Below are 17529 nucleotides of genomic sequence, written 5' to 3' on the forward strand. Positions count from 1 at the left end.
ATACAGTAGTTCTCTAGATTTACCTACTTGCTCAATAAATATTCACTGAGAACTTGCTGACTACAAAGCAGTACTGTTGGGAATGATGTTGAAAACCAAGACAATTATGACTAGGTCTCTGTCTTTAAAGAGATTTCAAGAGCTGGAAAGATGGCTCAGTGGTTAAGAGCATCATCTGTTCTTGAAGAGGACCTGGGTTCAGTTTCCAGCACCCACATGGCAGCTAAAAATTGTATATTAACTCTAGTTCTGGGGGATCTGAAACCCTCTTCTGACCTCCAGGGGCAGTGCATGACATGGGTACACTTACATGCATGCAGGTAATACGTTCAGACACATAAAATAAAATTCAAAAAAATAAAACATATTTAAAGAAGGCAATTTCAAGAAAGGAAGAACAAATCAAAATTACATAGACTAATAACAAAGGGAGGTGTCATAGGTGCTATAAAAACTAGAAACTGAGCTGGGCGTGGTGGCATACGCCTTTAATCCCAGCACTCGGGAGGCAGAGGCAGGTGGATCTCTGTGAGTTCAAGGCCAGCCTGGTCTATATAGTGAGTTCCAGCATTTAAAAAAACAAAAAAAAAAAAAAAAAAAAAAAAAAAACCTCAAAAAAAAAAACCTTGAAACCAATATGGAAATTGGGAATGAACAAGAATAAGGAAAGGCTTTATGAAAAAAAATAGAATTGAAAAGAATGAACAAAAATGGAGCAGGATTAGAAAGCTGGAAATGAAAACTAGAGAAAACACGGGAATAAAGAAATGAGAGAGCAAAGAAGGAAGCTCCATGCCTCTCCCAAAGCAGAAGCCAAAGTGAAGGCACTGAAAGTCAAGGCGGCAGTGTTGGAAGGTGTCCACAGCCACAGAAAGAAGATCTGCATGTCACACACCTTCCAGAGGCCTGGGAGGCAGCCCAAACACCCTTGTAAGAGGGCCCCACCCCCCGAAAATAAATTTGACCACTATGCCATCATCAAGTTCCCACTGACCACTGAGTCAGCAGAAGAAGAGAGAAGAAAACACACTTGTGTTCACTGTGCAGGTCAAGGCCAACAAGCACCAGATCAAACAGGCTGTGAAGAAACTACAGTAATGATGTGGCCAAAGTCAATGCCCCATCAGGCTTGATGGACAGAAGAAGGCCTATGTTCGCCTGGCTCCTGATTATTATACTTTGAATGTTGCCAACCAAATTGGGATCATCTAAGCAATCCAGTTGCCTTATCCTAAATACACATTTTTCCCCATTAAAAAAAAAAGTGAAAACACAGAGAAGGAGGGCAAATGGAATAAATTGTAGATAAGCCAAAAATGTACATTTCAAGGGCCTCTGTGTTCCAGGCCCCAATAAAAACACTGTGCATGTTAATTTTATGACAAACCATGTAAATAGCTACTTCTGTGATCTGTTTTACAAATAAACTGACTAAGGGCAAAGATTCCAAAGTAACTTTCTTGAGATCACCTCTTTGATAAACAGCATGACAGTGCTAAGATCCAAAAAGAAGTACTGAAAAATCAAAAGTCTGAATTCAATCGGTTTCTTTTGTTTTTTGTTTTTGAGATAGAGTCTCAGTATACAGCACAGGCTGGTCTCAAACTCCTGCATCCTCCTGCCTCAACTCCCAAGGGCTGAGATATAAAAGTTGGGAAAAGGCATTCAGTTGTAATAAGTGAATATCCTGGAGGAAGGTGGTTGGCAGAGTACAGTAGCCAGAGGTTCGGAGCTATAGCACTCTAGGGTAACAATAGGAAAGACAGGAAAGAACAGGAAAAGGGGATAAATGGTCTAGAAAACATGACTGCGACAAGTAATGAAGACAGAGTTTAGAAAATATGGCAGCGATGCTAAGCTTTTTTGGGAAAGGATGAAACAGTTTACAAAGATTAGTTAGGAAGAGAAAATTAAGCTTTGTATAAAGTAACAACTAAGATGATAGCAGGAAATCGGGCATAGTGGTGCTTGACTAGAACTCTAGCACTGAGGAGACTGAGGCAAGAGAAGAGGACTGTGAGTTCTTGGCCAACCTGGACTACATATTCAGACCTTATCTGAAACAACAAAAGGTGACAAGAAGGCATTCAAGAGGACAGAGTAACAGATGGAAATACAGATTCAGAGACAGCATGTTGATAGAAGACAAGGCTCAGAAAGAAAATCTGGGAGTTGAAAGGGAAAGCATACATTCAAATCAGTTGATGCTAGCAACTGACTTAAGTAGGGTTCTTAAAACCAGCTACATGCAGAACAGCAGGTTCTACAACTAGCAATGTTCCCTTGAAATAGTGAAAAGTGGGATCCAGGCATGTGTAATTTTATAAAGTTCTGCAGTAATTCTGGTCCACAATCAAGTTTGAAAATCCATCTGTGTCCTAGTTTGTTCTTCATTGCTGTGACAAAATACTCTGACCACTACCAACTTGGGGAGGAAAGGGTTTATTCAGCTTACAACTCCCAGGTCACAGTTCATTAGGGAGCCCAAGGTAGGAACTCAGGGCAGAAACCTGGAAGCAGGAGCTGGCACACTGGCCATGGAGGGACGCTGCTTACTGGCTTGCTCCCCTGGCCTCTGCTCAGCCTGCTTTCTTATGCAACACAGGCCCGCCTGCCCAGGGGTGGCACTACCCACAGTGGGCTGGGCCCTCCCACATCACTCATCAAGAAGATGCCCTCAGACATGGCCACAGGCCAGTCCAATAGAGGCAATTCCCCAATTGAGGCTCCCCCAACCCAGGTGTGTCAAGTTGGCACTAAAGCTATCCAGCACAATCTGAAAGCAGAACAAAAGAAGACTATCATGGCATCAGACATTAGTTAAGCTGGTAGAGTTAGCATACTCTGTACTCAGTCAGCATTATGGTTTCTCATAGCGGTTAGAAGTGGAAGTTGTAAACAGAACAGCTGAATCACCTAATGATGGGTTCCAATGGACAGAGGACCCTAGAGTTGAAAGTACTAAGAAAAAGAAGCAAATTTAATGATAAACACAAATGAATAGCAAGGGCTTTGGTAATAATATAGTGCATGGCCTTGAACAGAGCACTTTATAAACACTTTTTCAATGTTCATACAGAATGTCACAGCACAATGTCCACATTAAGCACTGTTCCACAACCCATTAAGATAGATAGGAAGATCATAGTTGCTGCTTTTTAAGTTAATGGAGAAAAAAAAAAAAAAGCTTAAGTTAAGAACAGATAGCAAGAAGACAGAATAAAATGGGTATTGAGTAATGAGGCTTCCAAATTGCAGTCTTTACATTATGCCTCTGAGGTTTGAGAGGAAGGTTGCCATCGTCTTTGTTGAGATGGGAAAAAGAACTTTTGTAAAATGAGGGTCACAAGATGACTCAGTGGGTAGAGGACCTGCACACAGGCCTGATGATCTAAGTCCAATCCCCAAATCCCACAAGGTGGAAGGAGAGAACCAACTCCTGTGAGCTGTTCTCTGACTTAAACAGTCAACATGGCATACATGAACCTGCACACTCACTCACTCACTCACACACACAAACTTTTTTTTAAAAGACTTTTTATAAAATTGTAGATGAAAATTCACGGAACATTTAAAAATTCATTTAAACAAGTGTCAGGTTGAATGTGAGCATTCTACAAAGAGGGACACAATTACTATTCCTATACAACTCTGAGTCTATCAAAGTAAGGTAAATGTATAAAAGAGCCCAGGGTACAAAAGAAATATGGGGGTGGCACCTCATCTAGCCCTGTGCAATAAAGAAAGATTTCTAGCCGGGCATGGTAGCACACAACCTTTAACCCCAGCAGGTGGATCTCTGTGACTTCAAGTCCACCCTGGTCTATGTAGTGAGTTCAGGCCATGGGGCTACAGAGAGACCGTTTCAAAAAAAAAAAAAAAAAAAAAAAGAAAGAAAAGAAAAGAAAGATTTCTAGGCATAGGAAAAAACATATGCTGCAACAGGTTTAAGGTCTGAAAATACAAGGTTTATTATAAGAAATGAATTTAATTCAGTGTAGCTGGAACAGAAAAATCAGACAATATAATTGCGCTTGTTTCCCAACACAGGCCCTTTGTCAGGAGAGAAAGAAAAAGGGAGAGACGGGGGGCGGGGGGAGAATGAGAATGAATGAATGAGAATGCGAATGAAGAGAACCTAGGATGGTGGCATATTTAGAGTTACAAGTTACCTTCACAGAACTACTGGTCCAAACGTGCAAGATACAGTTACTGCATTAGTGTGTGACAAAGAGCAGTTATAGTACCAAGGATAGCGGTACTTGCCTATAACCCTAACACCCTCAAGCACAAATAAGCTTTATAACAACAATAAATATCGAAAGCATAACATTTTAAATGACAAAGAAACTTTCTGATTTCTTAAATTGGCATAGAAGATCAATGAATATTCCAAAAAAGCCTGCAGGAATGCAATGTTGCAGAAATAATACTGTATTCATAATCTCAGGGCCATCCTCTTAGCTTTTTCTAAAAGTATCCTTCAGACACAGGTAGGAAAGAAGAGTACAAAGAAACTTGGAAAGAGCTGCAAGCTGTGCTCTGTAGTGGCCAACTCCCTACATATCTGCATATATGCCAGCACATTAAAGGCTTTGTTTAGCTTAGTTTAGCTTAACTAAGCACTTCCTAAAATTTTCTGATAATCTCATTTTTAAAATCAATTAATACCTAAGTCAAGCAGTAGAAGAAATTCCTTGAAGCAAATACAATGTAATCAAATTCTCTTCTCTGTGGGTTACTTACACTTGGGGCTGCATCTACTTATGCTTAAGCACACTATGGCAACAGCAGATACAGGACTACCCAACACTGATGTTCTCACTGTGATCACACGTGAGCTGAGTTCTCTTACAAAGGAGTAGTCAACACTTTACATCAAAATTCCACCTTTACTTTACAACTGAAAATGGAAATTCCTACAGTTTTGGTCCTACCAAATTTAAGTATCAAAACATAACTCACTGAGGAGAAAATCTTTTAAATCTAGTAAAACTATAATTACTACTGCAACTCTAGTGCAAGTTTATACAGAAATGTGTCCACAAATATTGACACCAGAAAAGTACAAGCCTCACCACCAATTGCACTCTACTGTGCAAAGCATCAAAATCTTATGAACTAGTGTCTCACCAGATCAGACCTTGTTCAGAAAAGGAGAAACTTGCCAAATCTTTGCTCCACTGCCTCTACTAAACTAATAAAGTGTAACTTCCCTCTTTTGGTTTGTAACCAAAAGTGGATTAATTTTATGAGTCAGTCATAAAATCTATGATCAGAGAGTAGACAGTGAACTAGGTAGAGCCAAGAATCTTCAGAATTATAAAAGACAGGGCTGGAGAGATGGCTCAGCAGTTAAGAACACTGGCTGTTCTTTCAGAAGACCCGGGTTCAAATCCCAGCACCCACATGGCAGCTAACAACTGTCCATAACTCCAGTTCCAGGGGATCCGACAGCCTCTTCTGTCAGTGCACTTACCTATATACACAGGCAATACACATGTACACATAAAATAAAACAAGTTAGTACTTTAAAAAAAAAAAAAAAAAAAGACCAGTCTCCATTATTTAGCTCTGAAAGTAGTCTGATCTACTGTCCAAGACCACAGCACATGAAGCCTCAGACTCGCATTCAGTCTGCCTGCTTCCACAGCTTCTCCTCTCTTCTTTGCTAACAAAACTCTTATTTTGTTTAGGATAACAATGTATACACAATCTAAAGAGATTAATCAAAATTGATCTATATCAATCATAGATTTCCTTGTTTTCTTTTGTCAAGTAATTTCGTGTAGCTGCAAGTAACTATGTATGTGACCTATTCATGAGACTAGTAATGCATAGGGAAATACATGCTTAGAGCAGTTTCAGAAAAATTGACTTTTAAACCAAAAAAAAAGACATAAGAAGGCACTTTGTCATCATCTCGTTCTTTTTGCTTGGATTACTGGTGTGAGGAAAATGATGTGTGGGGCTGCAGCTATCACCCTCTGACCATGAGATTCATAAAAGCATAAGAAAACAACAACATGTTGAGGATAGCAGAACAAAAGGACAGTTAAGACCTTAGAATCCCAATTATGTATTTTTAGGGTAAAACATTTGGCGATCTTTTTTTTTTTTTTTTTTTTTTTTAAGGCAAGGCTGAACTCACTATATAGCCCAATCTGGCCTTAAACTCACAGATCTCCATCTGCTTTTGTCTCCTGAGTACTGGGATTACAGGTATGTGCCACCATATCTAGCTCATTACTTTTCATTTATTTATTTTTGTCTTTTTGAGACAGGGTCTCCCTGTAACCCTACCTGGCCTGGAACTCACTATGTAGACCAGGCTGGCCTCGAACTCACAGAGATCCACCTGCCTCTGCCTCCCCAGTGCTGGGATTAAAGGCGTGCACCACCATGCTCAGCCTTCATTACATTTTAAATAATTTAGTTAGGATACAAAAAATGAGTTTTATTATTATCATTTTTATATGCACACACGTGTGTGTACATGTGTGTGTGTGTGTGTGTGTGTGTGTGTGTGTGTGTGTGTCAATCACTACCCTTGGATCATATTTGCCCATTACTCGTCCTCTATTCCTCCTACTGGTCTCCTTGTGCTCCCCAAATACTTTCCCTTGTGCTTTTATGATTGAGCTTCTATTATATTATTAAGTCAGCTAAGCAAACCGTCTCCAGACTTCTCAGTATGTCTTGCTATTAATAAATACCACCCCATGCTTTAAGTCCATTTTAGCTAGGTATGAGTCACTGCAGCTAAGTGGCTCTAAATGACAAGCTAGGAAAGCTCCCTATGTTTTCATAACATGATAAAGAAATTATTAACTAACATTTTATAACTTCAAATTTTAGAAGAACAGAGCAGAAGGGAAGTGTATAACGTTTAAATTTTTTGCTGTATATATCCATATTGCTATATTTAAACAGCTGGTATAAGCATGTAATGTTTTATAACATTAAATAACAAAAAATAAATAAATTTATAAAAACAGCAAGAAAAACAGATCCATATTCATACCTTTCCGTGTATTCTCTGTCACATCTACCCCAAACTGGATAATGTCACCAGAAAGAATTTCACATGGTGGACTTTCTTCAGAGCCTCGACTCAATCTCTGGCTGTTTATAAAGGTGCCATTACTACTTTTAGTGTCTTGGAGATAAAACTGAAAAGAAAAAAAAAAAAGAAGCAAAAGATTAAGAGTGATAAATCCAATCTTACCTTTAAACAAGGACTCTCAACTTTACTAACTAGTTCAGGTACACTTTCCCCCATCAACTCAAACTACTAATTTCAGTTAAAATACAACACAAATGGAAATAAAGCCCTAAAGCTGAATGGCTTAAAATCCTACTGGACATCTGCTGGAACTATTATATGAAACAGTTTGTCGTGCCCTAAAAATGTTAAACATAAAGTTAGAATACGACCCACCCACTACACTCCTAGGTATTTATCCAAAATAGCTGAAAACAGCTGGAGGGATGGTTCAGTGGTTAAGAGCGCTGATTGTTCTTCCAGAGAACCAAGGTTCAATTCCCAGCACCTACATGGCAGCTAACAACCATCTGTAACTCCAGTTTTAGGGGACCCAACACCCTCTTCTGGCCTCTGTAGGCACTGCACACACATGGTGCACTTAAATTCGTGCAGGCGAAACACTCAGACACATAAAATAAAAATAATAAAATATTTTTTTAAAAGTTGAAAACATATCTTCACAAAAACTTGCATACAAATGTTCCAAGCAGCACTGATAAAATAGTCAAAAAAATGAGAACAACCCTAATGTCCATCAACTGATGAATAGATAAACAAATATATTTATATACCAGGTATCTATTTGGCAATACAAAGGAATGAAGTACTTACTGACATACACCTTAACCTGAATGAACTTATAGAATGTAAAAGAAGACAGTGAGGACTAGGTGTGATGGCATGTGCCTGTAAACTCAGCATTCAGAAGACTGAAACAGGAGGATTATGAGTTTAAGATTGGAGAGGTCCTGTCTCAAAAAAAAAAAAAAAAAAAGGAGGAAGATAAATGTGGGTTGGGAAGTAGTTCAGTGACAAAGTGCTTGCTAGCATGCCCAAGGCCCTGGGGTCAATAAATTGCAAAACTTGGACTCTGGGGTGGGGGGGGGGGAACATGAAATTGTATAGGTATCAAATGCTAATAATAGCTCCTTAGACAGGAGGGAGGGGGGACGGGACTTTGTGCCCATCTCCCCAGTCCATACTGGGATTTTGTCTGGTTTGAGCAGGCTTGTGCATGCTGACACAATTGTAACAGGAGAAGGTGAGGGAGCAGCACAACTCACAAAAGACCATATTATATTAATACATTTACATAAAACACAAAATATGCAAAATCTGGGGTTGAGGAAATGGCTCAGAAGTTAAGAACACTGGCTGCTCTTGCAGAAGACCCAGGTTCCCAGCACCCACATGGAGACTAACAACTGACCACAACTACAGTTCCAGGGGATCCCATGCCTTTTTCTGGCCTCCACAGGCATTGCACTTACACAGGTACACTTAGAAACACTTAAGCAGAACATTCATATATGTTAAATGAATTAAGAGTTTAAAAATGTATTTTAAAAAATATGGGGCTGGAGAGATGGCTCAGTGGTAAAAATGCAAACCCATAAAGACAAAGTTACATCAGTGGCTGCAAGAAACTAAGGTGGCAGGGTGGCTGGGTAGCACAAGATTTCCTCTGGGAATGATGAGAAAACAAAAAGCTAAAGACAATAGTTGCATAATTCCATGAATTACTAAAAGCTACTAAACTGTATATTTTTTAAATATTTTTATTAATTCTTTGAGAATTTCATACAATGTATTTTGATCATATTCTCCTCTTCCCTCTTTCCTCCCAGATGCACCAACTCCCTACCCACCCAATTTCTCATGTTCGTTTTTTCCCTCTAGAGTCCAATTTATGCTGCCCCAATACTCTTGGGTAGGGAACATTTCCTGAGGTATGGGTCACCCCCTTGAAGAAAACTTACTCTTCCTCTTCTGGCAGCTATCAAATGCTAATAAATAGCTCCTTAGATAAGGGGTAGGACTTTGTGCCCACCTCCCTAGTCCGTGCTGGGATTTTGTCTGGTTTCAGCAGGTTTTATCCATGCTGACACAACTGCAACCATCCTGCTGTCTGGGAAACACTGTTTCCTTCTAATCATTCACTACCTTACAATCTTTCTACCCCTCCTCTTCCACAAAGATCCCTGAGCTGTCGGGGCAGGATTATGATATAGGACTGAGCACAATGAAGTCCTTTAGTCTCTACATATTGACCAGTTGTGGGTCTCTGTGTTAATTGCCTTCTACTGTAAGAAGGTTCTGATTCACTAATCTATGGGTAATAGGTCATTAGAAGTCATTTTAATACTATGTCCATTTAGTATACTATTAGTAGTAGGTTCTCTCCTAGGACCTATGATCCATATAACCACAGGTTCTTGGCCCCAATAATGGTGCCAGGTAAGAGTTCCATCTTGTGAAGAGGTCCTTAAATCCAAGCAGAGGGCGGTTGGTGACTCCCATAGCATTCCTGCCACTATTACACTAGTAAGCCTATCTTGTCAGGCCAATTGTTATCGTAGTTCACAGGGTTCACAGCTGGGTAAGACTGATTATTACTTTTCTCTTTCTATTACTTTTCTCTTTCTCCAGTAGTATGCATAGTACCTTCCAGCATTGTGAAAGCTAGCCAGTAGGGATGAAGCTTCCAGGTCAGTACCTGCTTGATCTCTCCATGATTTATGACTCAAGTATGTGTTGTCTTATCATCAACTTATGAAGGGTAACCAAAATCAGTGGCAATAGCCTGTAATGTTTGGGGGTCTTTGGGATCCCACTGGTCAACACCTCAAAGAAAAGTAACTCATTCCTGGTACTGGGGTTTTCATTTGCTAGAATGGGGCGTCTACTTGGAATATTGTCTCCACATTATAGAGTAGTGCCATTTAAACTCTTTTTTTAATATGTATATGTTTATATTTTGGACAACTTCTACAGTATTAAGTTTTCATGTGGTTTTTCCAAAAGGCCTTTAGTAAAATGTATACTTTAAAAGGTGAATTTTAGAGATGGAGAGATGGCCCACCAGTTAAGAGCACTTGCTGCTACTCTTTTAGAGGAACCAGGTTCAATTCAGTCCCAGGACCCACATCAGAAGACTCACAACCACTTGTAATTCCAATTCCAGGGGATCCAACACCTTGTTCTGGCCTCTGTGGGCACAAGGCATGCACGTAGTACACATACATACATGCGAGCATTGATACACATACATAAATTTTTTTAAAAAAAAAATCAATCTTTAAAACAAAATAAAGAATAGGAAAAAGGTGAATTTTAGTGTAGGCATGGTAGCCCACACTTCTAATTCCAGCACTCAGGAGGATCTCAAGTTTGGCACTAGCCTGGGCTATACAGTAGTAGCTGTATAGCTCAAGGCCAGTTTGAGCTATATAATGAGACCTTATCTCAAGAATTAGTGTTTTAGGTTTTTTTTAAGGCCATGATACACTTTCATATATAAATAAGAAATGTGAGAGTTAAACAAGTTAAATATCTTTCCAAAGGTTACAGAAGTAACACACAAACACTCAAAAATAGGATATTTTCCACATTACTTCACATTGATTTTCATGTTTCATTTATCCTTTACCCATACCATAAGTAGTTTTTCAACATTAATCACATCAAAGGCTAACCAATTTGCAGAAAATGTAAAAATGATATTTCTTTAATTCCTAGATGACAATTTAATGGCAACCATACTGTCTATAAACAACTTATTCTGCTCAAAACTTCACATCAGATCAATTGTTGACTATCTAGGTCTGCAAACTTAATTACAGGCCATTAATAAAATTCTGTTGACATTTTACAAGTCCATTTGAAATTTACATGGCTTAACTTTTCACACCAGGGAGATGAGCATAGGCAATACTTTTCAGGAGGAACGTTTATTCACAGATTTTTTTTCTACATTAGAACTTGTTATATAAAGTAGTTGGGGTATTGTTGCTTTGTTATTTTTCATATAACCTTAGGATACATGGCCATAACTGGAGTTTGGTTTACTTTAAGTAGTGACCTATCAGTAAATTAAGTTAATCCAGTGGATTCCACTCTTTTAGCGTAAAATGTAAAAGAAAAAATAGAGGACATGAAACAAGGTTTAAAGCTGTCTAGTAAACTTAGTTGGAAAAAAAATATATATATATATATATCAACATGAAGTTTGTAGATTCTAGCTCTAAAAGTATAATTTAAAAAAAAAAAAAGTATTAACCCATGTTCTTCTCATGCTGACATTACTGTATCATTTTCCAAAGCACAGTAAGCTATCTTTGGTGTGCTCCACTTAACCTGAATATATCATTACATTAATTGCTCTTTTTTCCTTTGCTCTCAATATAATAGCCTTGGAATAAAATAATCAAATACCTTAGAATAAAATAAACAAAAGTCTTTTCTACTGTAGCCTATAGAGTCAGTCCTATGCGATATGGATCCCAGTTCCCTCTCTGAGATCAGTCCCTTGTCCTTGAACCTTACCCCTCTCAAACACACTAAATTCCACTCATACCTCCTCTGATTCCATGTTTGTACATATTTAGATTGAACTGAGTTTCTTGCAGAAATATCTGCCCTTAACTGCATAATGTTTGGTTTCAATTGTCAAGTTGGGAGGATCTGAAATCCCCTGGAAAGGGAGTCTCAATGGAAGGATGGTCTAGATTAGATTGGCATGCTGGCATACCTGTGAGGGCTTGTCTTAATCATGTTAATTGATGCAAGAAGACCCATCTTAATTGTGAGTGAGCAGAACCTGGACTGTGTAAGTGGAGAAAGCAAGTTGAGCTCTAGCATGCATGCATGCGCTCACTGATCTCCTCTTCCATAGCCTGATGCTTTAAGCTCATGAGACCTTGATTTCCTAGCCATGATGGACTGTAACCTGGAACTGTGAGCTAAAATAAACTCTCCCTTAAGATGTTTTTGTCAGTGTATTTTATCATAGCATCCAGATAAGAAACTAAGACAGCTGTTTTGAAAAACTGACATTAAAAATATTAATTCTGCACCTCTATAAAATTAAGCCTATGCTGGATAGAAATTACTATATTTACTGTCAGGTTAGGTAACTAAAGGTATAATGATGTCAACTTGCTTGCAAAGAACTGAAAGAAGCTATGCTAACAGTTACCGGATGCTTTCATGGAAAACAGGTACGTTATCTGGCCCTTTGTCATTTTCAAACTACAAATATTCTTCTCCTTTGTGCTTTTTGTCCACCTTAAAAGAAATTGGTTTTGATTACTGCTAAAAACTGAATTTGGCTCAGGCAGATTTACTTATTTCTCATTCTTTATGGGTAGCCTAAGGAATACCTTGGCAGTTCTGATAGTTATACTAGCCACCAGATGCTCACACTGATGTTCAACAGGTGTATAAAGAGCCCTAAGTTTATAAAAAATCCTGTGGCTTATGACTCAAGTTCAATGAAAGTATTTTCACTGTTTTCAGACTTTAGTTCTTCAATGAACTCCTTGCTTTCCCAAGTGAACTTTAAGCTCTCCCAAATCAGGAACTGATGGCAACTCTTTTGGGGGGGAGGGGGGTGTCTTTTTGAGACAGTGTCTTCCGTGGCCCCAGCTGTCCTGGAACTCGCTGTGTAAACAAGGCTGGCTTGGAACTCACAGAGATCCACCTGCTTCTGCCTCCTGAGTGCTAGGATCAAAGGTGTGCACCACCAGCCCTGGTTCGATGGTGATTCTTAACTGAAAGGTGTTTCTGCCCCAGTAGTCACTTTTCCTGATCTCTTGCTGACTAGTATCAATGCACAATCACAGCATTACTAAATAGGCTGCATTCTCTGACTTCAGAAAGTTCCTTCTGTAGATTAAGTTTATTCCACAAATACATGCACTGCACATTACTTTCAATGAGAAATATTTAACCTGCAAATACTTTCATTCCTACTATAATGATACACTGGTTCTTTCTAACCTTTTCTATGTTGAAAGAATTTGTAATATTCAAGTATCAAAAAGTGAGCTGAAGCTTTAAAACAAAACACAAACATAGCATAATACACGTAACAGAGCACCATAAATTCTAACTCTATACAAGAAAACTTTGTTTGTTCCCCAAGACCAAGTCTCACATATACCAGGCTGGCCTCAAACTTGTTACTAGCCAAAGACAAGATTGAACTTCTGATCCTTCACCTCTGGAGTAAGGATTTTGACCACCTTGCACCACTACAGTGCTTTATGCAGTACTAGGAATCAAACCCAGCACTTCGCATGTAGTTGACGAGCACTCTACCAACTGAACTATGGCATCACACCAAAATACCAATAAAATGTATTTTTATTTATTTATGTGTTTGTGTGTGTGTACATGTGCATGTGTGTACCCTGGAGGCAAGAGGAGGGTGTTAGATCCCCTGGAGCTGGAGTTGTAAGTGGCTGTTTGCCCCCAAACATGGTGCTGGGAACTGAACTCAGGTCCTCTGGAAGAACAGCAAGAGCTCTTAACACCTCTGAGCCATCTCTCCAGCCCATAGCAAAGTTTTTAAATCATGACTATAGAGTAATCCTATATAGACTGCAGATATTGCAAAATATATATTTAATCTACCTTAATCATCACCTAAAATCAGAGTAAGAAAAACACAAACTCCCATGGACAGTATTTACAATAAGGTTAGATGGGCATAATACCCACATGGACAGCAAAACAAAAGTGAATAGGGAAACAGAGCCACATGGCATCGATACCTGTACATGAGCAAGTATCAGGGGACTTGAGGGACCTGAGAATGACATGAGAATGACAAAGTCATTACTAGCTGTTCAGGGACTTGACCATCTTGAAGGTCAATGGGGAAGAGAAGCTGAAAATGGAAGCATTTAGCTCAATCCAGGAACCCTGTACAAGTTTAGTTCCCAATTGAACCCAGAGCCTTTCTTGTGCTAAGCCAGGCTCTACCACTCTGGGAAAAAGAATGCCCTATGGAAATGCTTGAAACCAACCTCCAGGCAAACTGCCTTCTAAGACAAGGCAACTCCGTGAAGGAAAGCTGCTGGAAGTGGAACCAAAATTGAGAAAGACGGGGACAATAAAAGAAAAGGTCTAGGAAAAAAGGGGAGGGGGACAGAAAAGAAAGTCATCCTGTTCTTGAGTATTTACAAAAACAGAAGAGGGAGTTCTGTGAACCAGAAAACAAGCTAAGAGACATTAGGAAAGTAGTTGAAGACATAAGACAATCATATAATCACAACTGTAAAAACAAAACAAACACCAAAATAAAAAACCTCTAGAAAAGATGGGAGAACTCCAAAAAAGAAATAGGAAAAATTCATTCCAGAAATGAACACAAACTACAGGGAACACAAGAGTAAGTACAATAAATAATGCCTAACGAGAAGTGAAAAGTAAAAGGGAGCAATTTTATAAAATCACAAAGACATAAATAAACGAATGACATCAGCAAAATGCTAGGCTAGCAGGCAATTTGAAACATCAGTCCACACACAGAAATATGAAAAAATTTAAAAACCTTCACAATCAACTATGATAGATAGGACTCTGGAAAATATTCAGACTTAGAGCAAGCAAGGAAACACTGATTCAAAAACAAGGCAACTTGAAGCAAAATAAGCCAGATTCAGACAAACGTTGCATGTTTTCTCTCAGATGTGGAATCTAGATTTACATATATGTATGTGTGTGTATACATGAAACATGTGAAAGGAGAAAGATGACTATGGGGTGACAAAGGTCTAAAGAGAGAAGGGGGAACAAGAGAGAGTAATGAAGGGAGAAATACTACATTTCTCTCTCATGCAGAAACTAGAGGGGTGTGTATGTGTGTACACACTCATATGTATTTCACACACACACACACACACACATATATACATATAAGAGACATGACCTCAGAAAGGGCACTGTTTGGGGAAAGGAAAGGGATCAGCAAGAGAAGGGTAAATAGCAGGCAAATATGAGCAAAGTAAATGATAAACATGTATGAAAATGTCATGAAGAAGCTCACTATAATAAATGCTAACTTAAAAAAAACTTTTAATGAGTTCTTTAACAAAAAAGGAAATTTAAAAACAATGAGGCAGCTTTGTGGTCTTACTTACCCTTGTCCTACCTCCTCTCCAGAAGAGCAGAAATCTGGAAGACAACATGCATTCCCAGTACAGGACCTTGGTACCTGGCTCCAGAGGGAGCAGAGCAGACCTTAATCACAAATTATCGTGTATTTTAACCTCTCTGAAAGTAACATGAAGGACAAAGTAGAACTCACCCACGCTAGAAATGTATCTGATACTGCTTGAAAAGTGTGGTTTATTACCCTAACTGGTACAACTAAAGAAAGTTAATCAATGTTATATGCCTCATTAGTATAAAGGGAAACCACATAAAATCATCTCAATTTATGCAGAAAGGCATTTAACAGAATGCAGTGTCCACTCATGATAAAGACACTCAGAAAAGTAGGATTAGAAGGTAGCTTCCAGGGCTGGAGAGATGGCTCAGAGGTTAAGAGCTCTGACTGCTCTTGCAGAGGACCAGGGTTCAATTTCCAGCACCCACATGGCAGCTATGAACCGTCCTTAACTCCAGGGGAATCCGAAGTCCTCTTCTGACCTCCACAGCATGACACAGTGCACTCACATACACGAAGGCAATACACTCATACAAATAAAATAAAAATAATTTTTCTAAAAAAACAAAGGTAGCTTCCTCAACATGAAAAAGCATCTGTGAAAGCATAACAGTGGTAAAAGAGTAAAAACACAAACCTCTGGTTAAAAATGCAGATTAAAAGCCACCTGCGTGTAACACAGTGAATGAAAAAAGTCAGGATTACAAAAAAATAAACATTACAAGGAGGGAAGACCATCTGAAAAATCAGAAAGTAATAGGACAGCTGGCTGAAAAGAGCTGAGAAACAGACATGACTCAACAAGAAAAGGCAAGGGCTTGATGATGAGGGCAGGGGAAGTAGAAGCTGCTTTCTTTCAACTGTAAGTTAGCAAACAGCCCTGGTGAAAACAGGCTCTCAGGCCTACCCACAGTTCTCACATGCCTCAAATCCGGTTTCAGAGTTTCAGTCACAGCAGAGTTGCTCAATTTTGTCACCACTCATGTCTCCCAGGGCTATGTTGCCTACACCACCTTAAGAGAGGTGGATGGCCTGAGAACAAATAACAGCCATAAGTCAGGCAGGCTGAATTCAACCTAACACAGCCCCAAGGTGAAACAGTGGGAGACAGTCACAGAGAACAGGAGGGCTGGACTGTGACAAACAGAAAAGTTCAGAAAACAAGATGCTAGGCTCAGGCAGTAAAGCCCACAGGGAGAGGGACTAACCCTGTCATCTCAAAATGATATGCTGGAGCCAGGGGAATCAACCTCTAGAGTCACCTCCTATCTGCCATGAGGCTCACCATTGTAAAGCACCGCTTTATTAAAACTGCGGGTTGTGCTCTCTCCTGCTGGCAGGCCTCTCTCCAGGGTTTAAGCCCACTGTGCCCTCCCTGCCGTGACTCCTCCAGCCCCATTCACCCTCCCATCTCCACTGCCGTTCTCTCCTCCGATTTTGGGCCCTGCCCCATTTTTTGTCTTAGGGTCCCAGACACCTGGGGAACCAATACTGTTCCCAGATCCTTTGCATCCAGACCAACTTGGTGCCTTCTCTGGGCCCCAGGAGCACTGCTTCTGGGCCTGGCCCCGCCCTCACCTCCCTCTGCTTCCCTGGGCCTGCAGGAGCCGCCTCAGGCCTCTCTCCTACACACAGGCCTCTCTCCAGGGTAACTCCATTGCCCCCTCAATGCCTTGACTCCCTCAGCCTTATTCATCCTCCCATCCCTCCGCTTCTCTGGGCCTGCACCACCCCACAGCCTCTTTCTGGGACTCTGGAGCTGAACTTTCCTCTTCCTGATCCTTTGCAACCAGACCAACCCAGCTCCTCAGTGCAGTACCCAGGGGGGCCTTGGGGCCTCTTCGGGCCCCATATGCCTTTCCATCTCTCAGTGGCGTGGCCACCAGCTGCCCTAGACCAGCATCTTTCCTGGGCCAGACTCCCAGGCCAGTCCAACCCCCAAATTCCTGAGGCCAAAATCTTTCCTGGAGGGATCCAGACCTTAGGAGAAAGTTTGAAAACATCAGCCCCTCACCTGAATGGGGCCTCGGGGGGAACTCCTGAAGACGAAAGCAACCCAGCCACTCCAATATAAAATCAAAAGAGAGAACCAGAAGCTTAGATGAACCAGCTTTCATTGCCCAAAAAGTAAACCACACAAAAAGAACCAGACCTAAACTTGAAGGCCTGAGTCTCACACAAGAATCAGAAACTACAAAAGAAGTTCACATGTCAAAATCACAGAGACAAAATAATAATATGAAAAACCAAAATAACATCCCCACCAAATACCAATAGTCCTCTAGAGGAGTACAATGAGAGCCCC

General features: G+C 40.0%; 1 protein-coding gene across 1 annotated transcript in view; it reads right to left on the reverse strand.

The window, feature by feature from the left end:
- The window catches only part of Slmap (sarcolemma associated protein), a gene marked incomplete at its 3' end in the record, with an annotated part of 92077 nt that overhangs the window by 22569 nt on the left and 51979 nt on the right, over positions 1-17529 (reverse strand). The window contains exon 2 of the mRNA XM_008849301.2: positions 7025-7172. Within this exon, the coding sequence (XP_008847523.1) occupies positions 7025-7172 (148 nt within the window). The remainder of the gene's footprint in view (positions 1-7024; positions 7173-17529) is intronic.

This window comes from Nannospalax galili, unplaced genomic scaffold, assembly GCF_000622305.1.
Source record: "Nannospalax galili isolate Female #2095 unplaced genomic scaffold, S.galili_v1.0 scaffold505, whole genome shotgun sequence".
In the NCBI taxonomy this organism is placed as follows: domain Eukaryota; kingdom Metazoa; phylum Chordata; class Mammalia; order Rodentia; family Spalacidae; genus Nannospalax; species Nannospalax galili.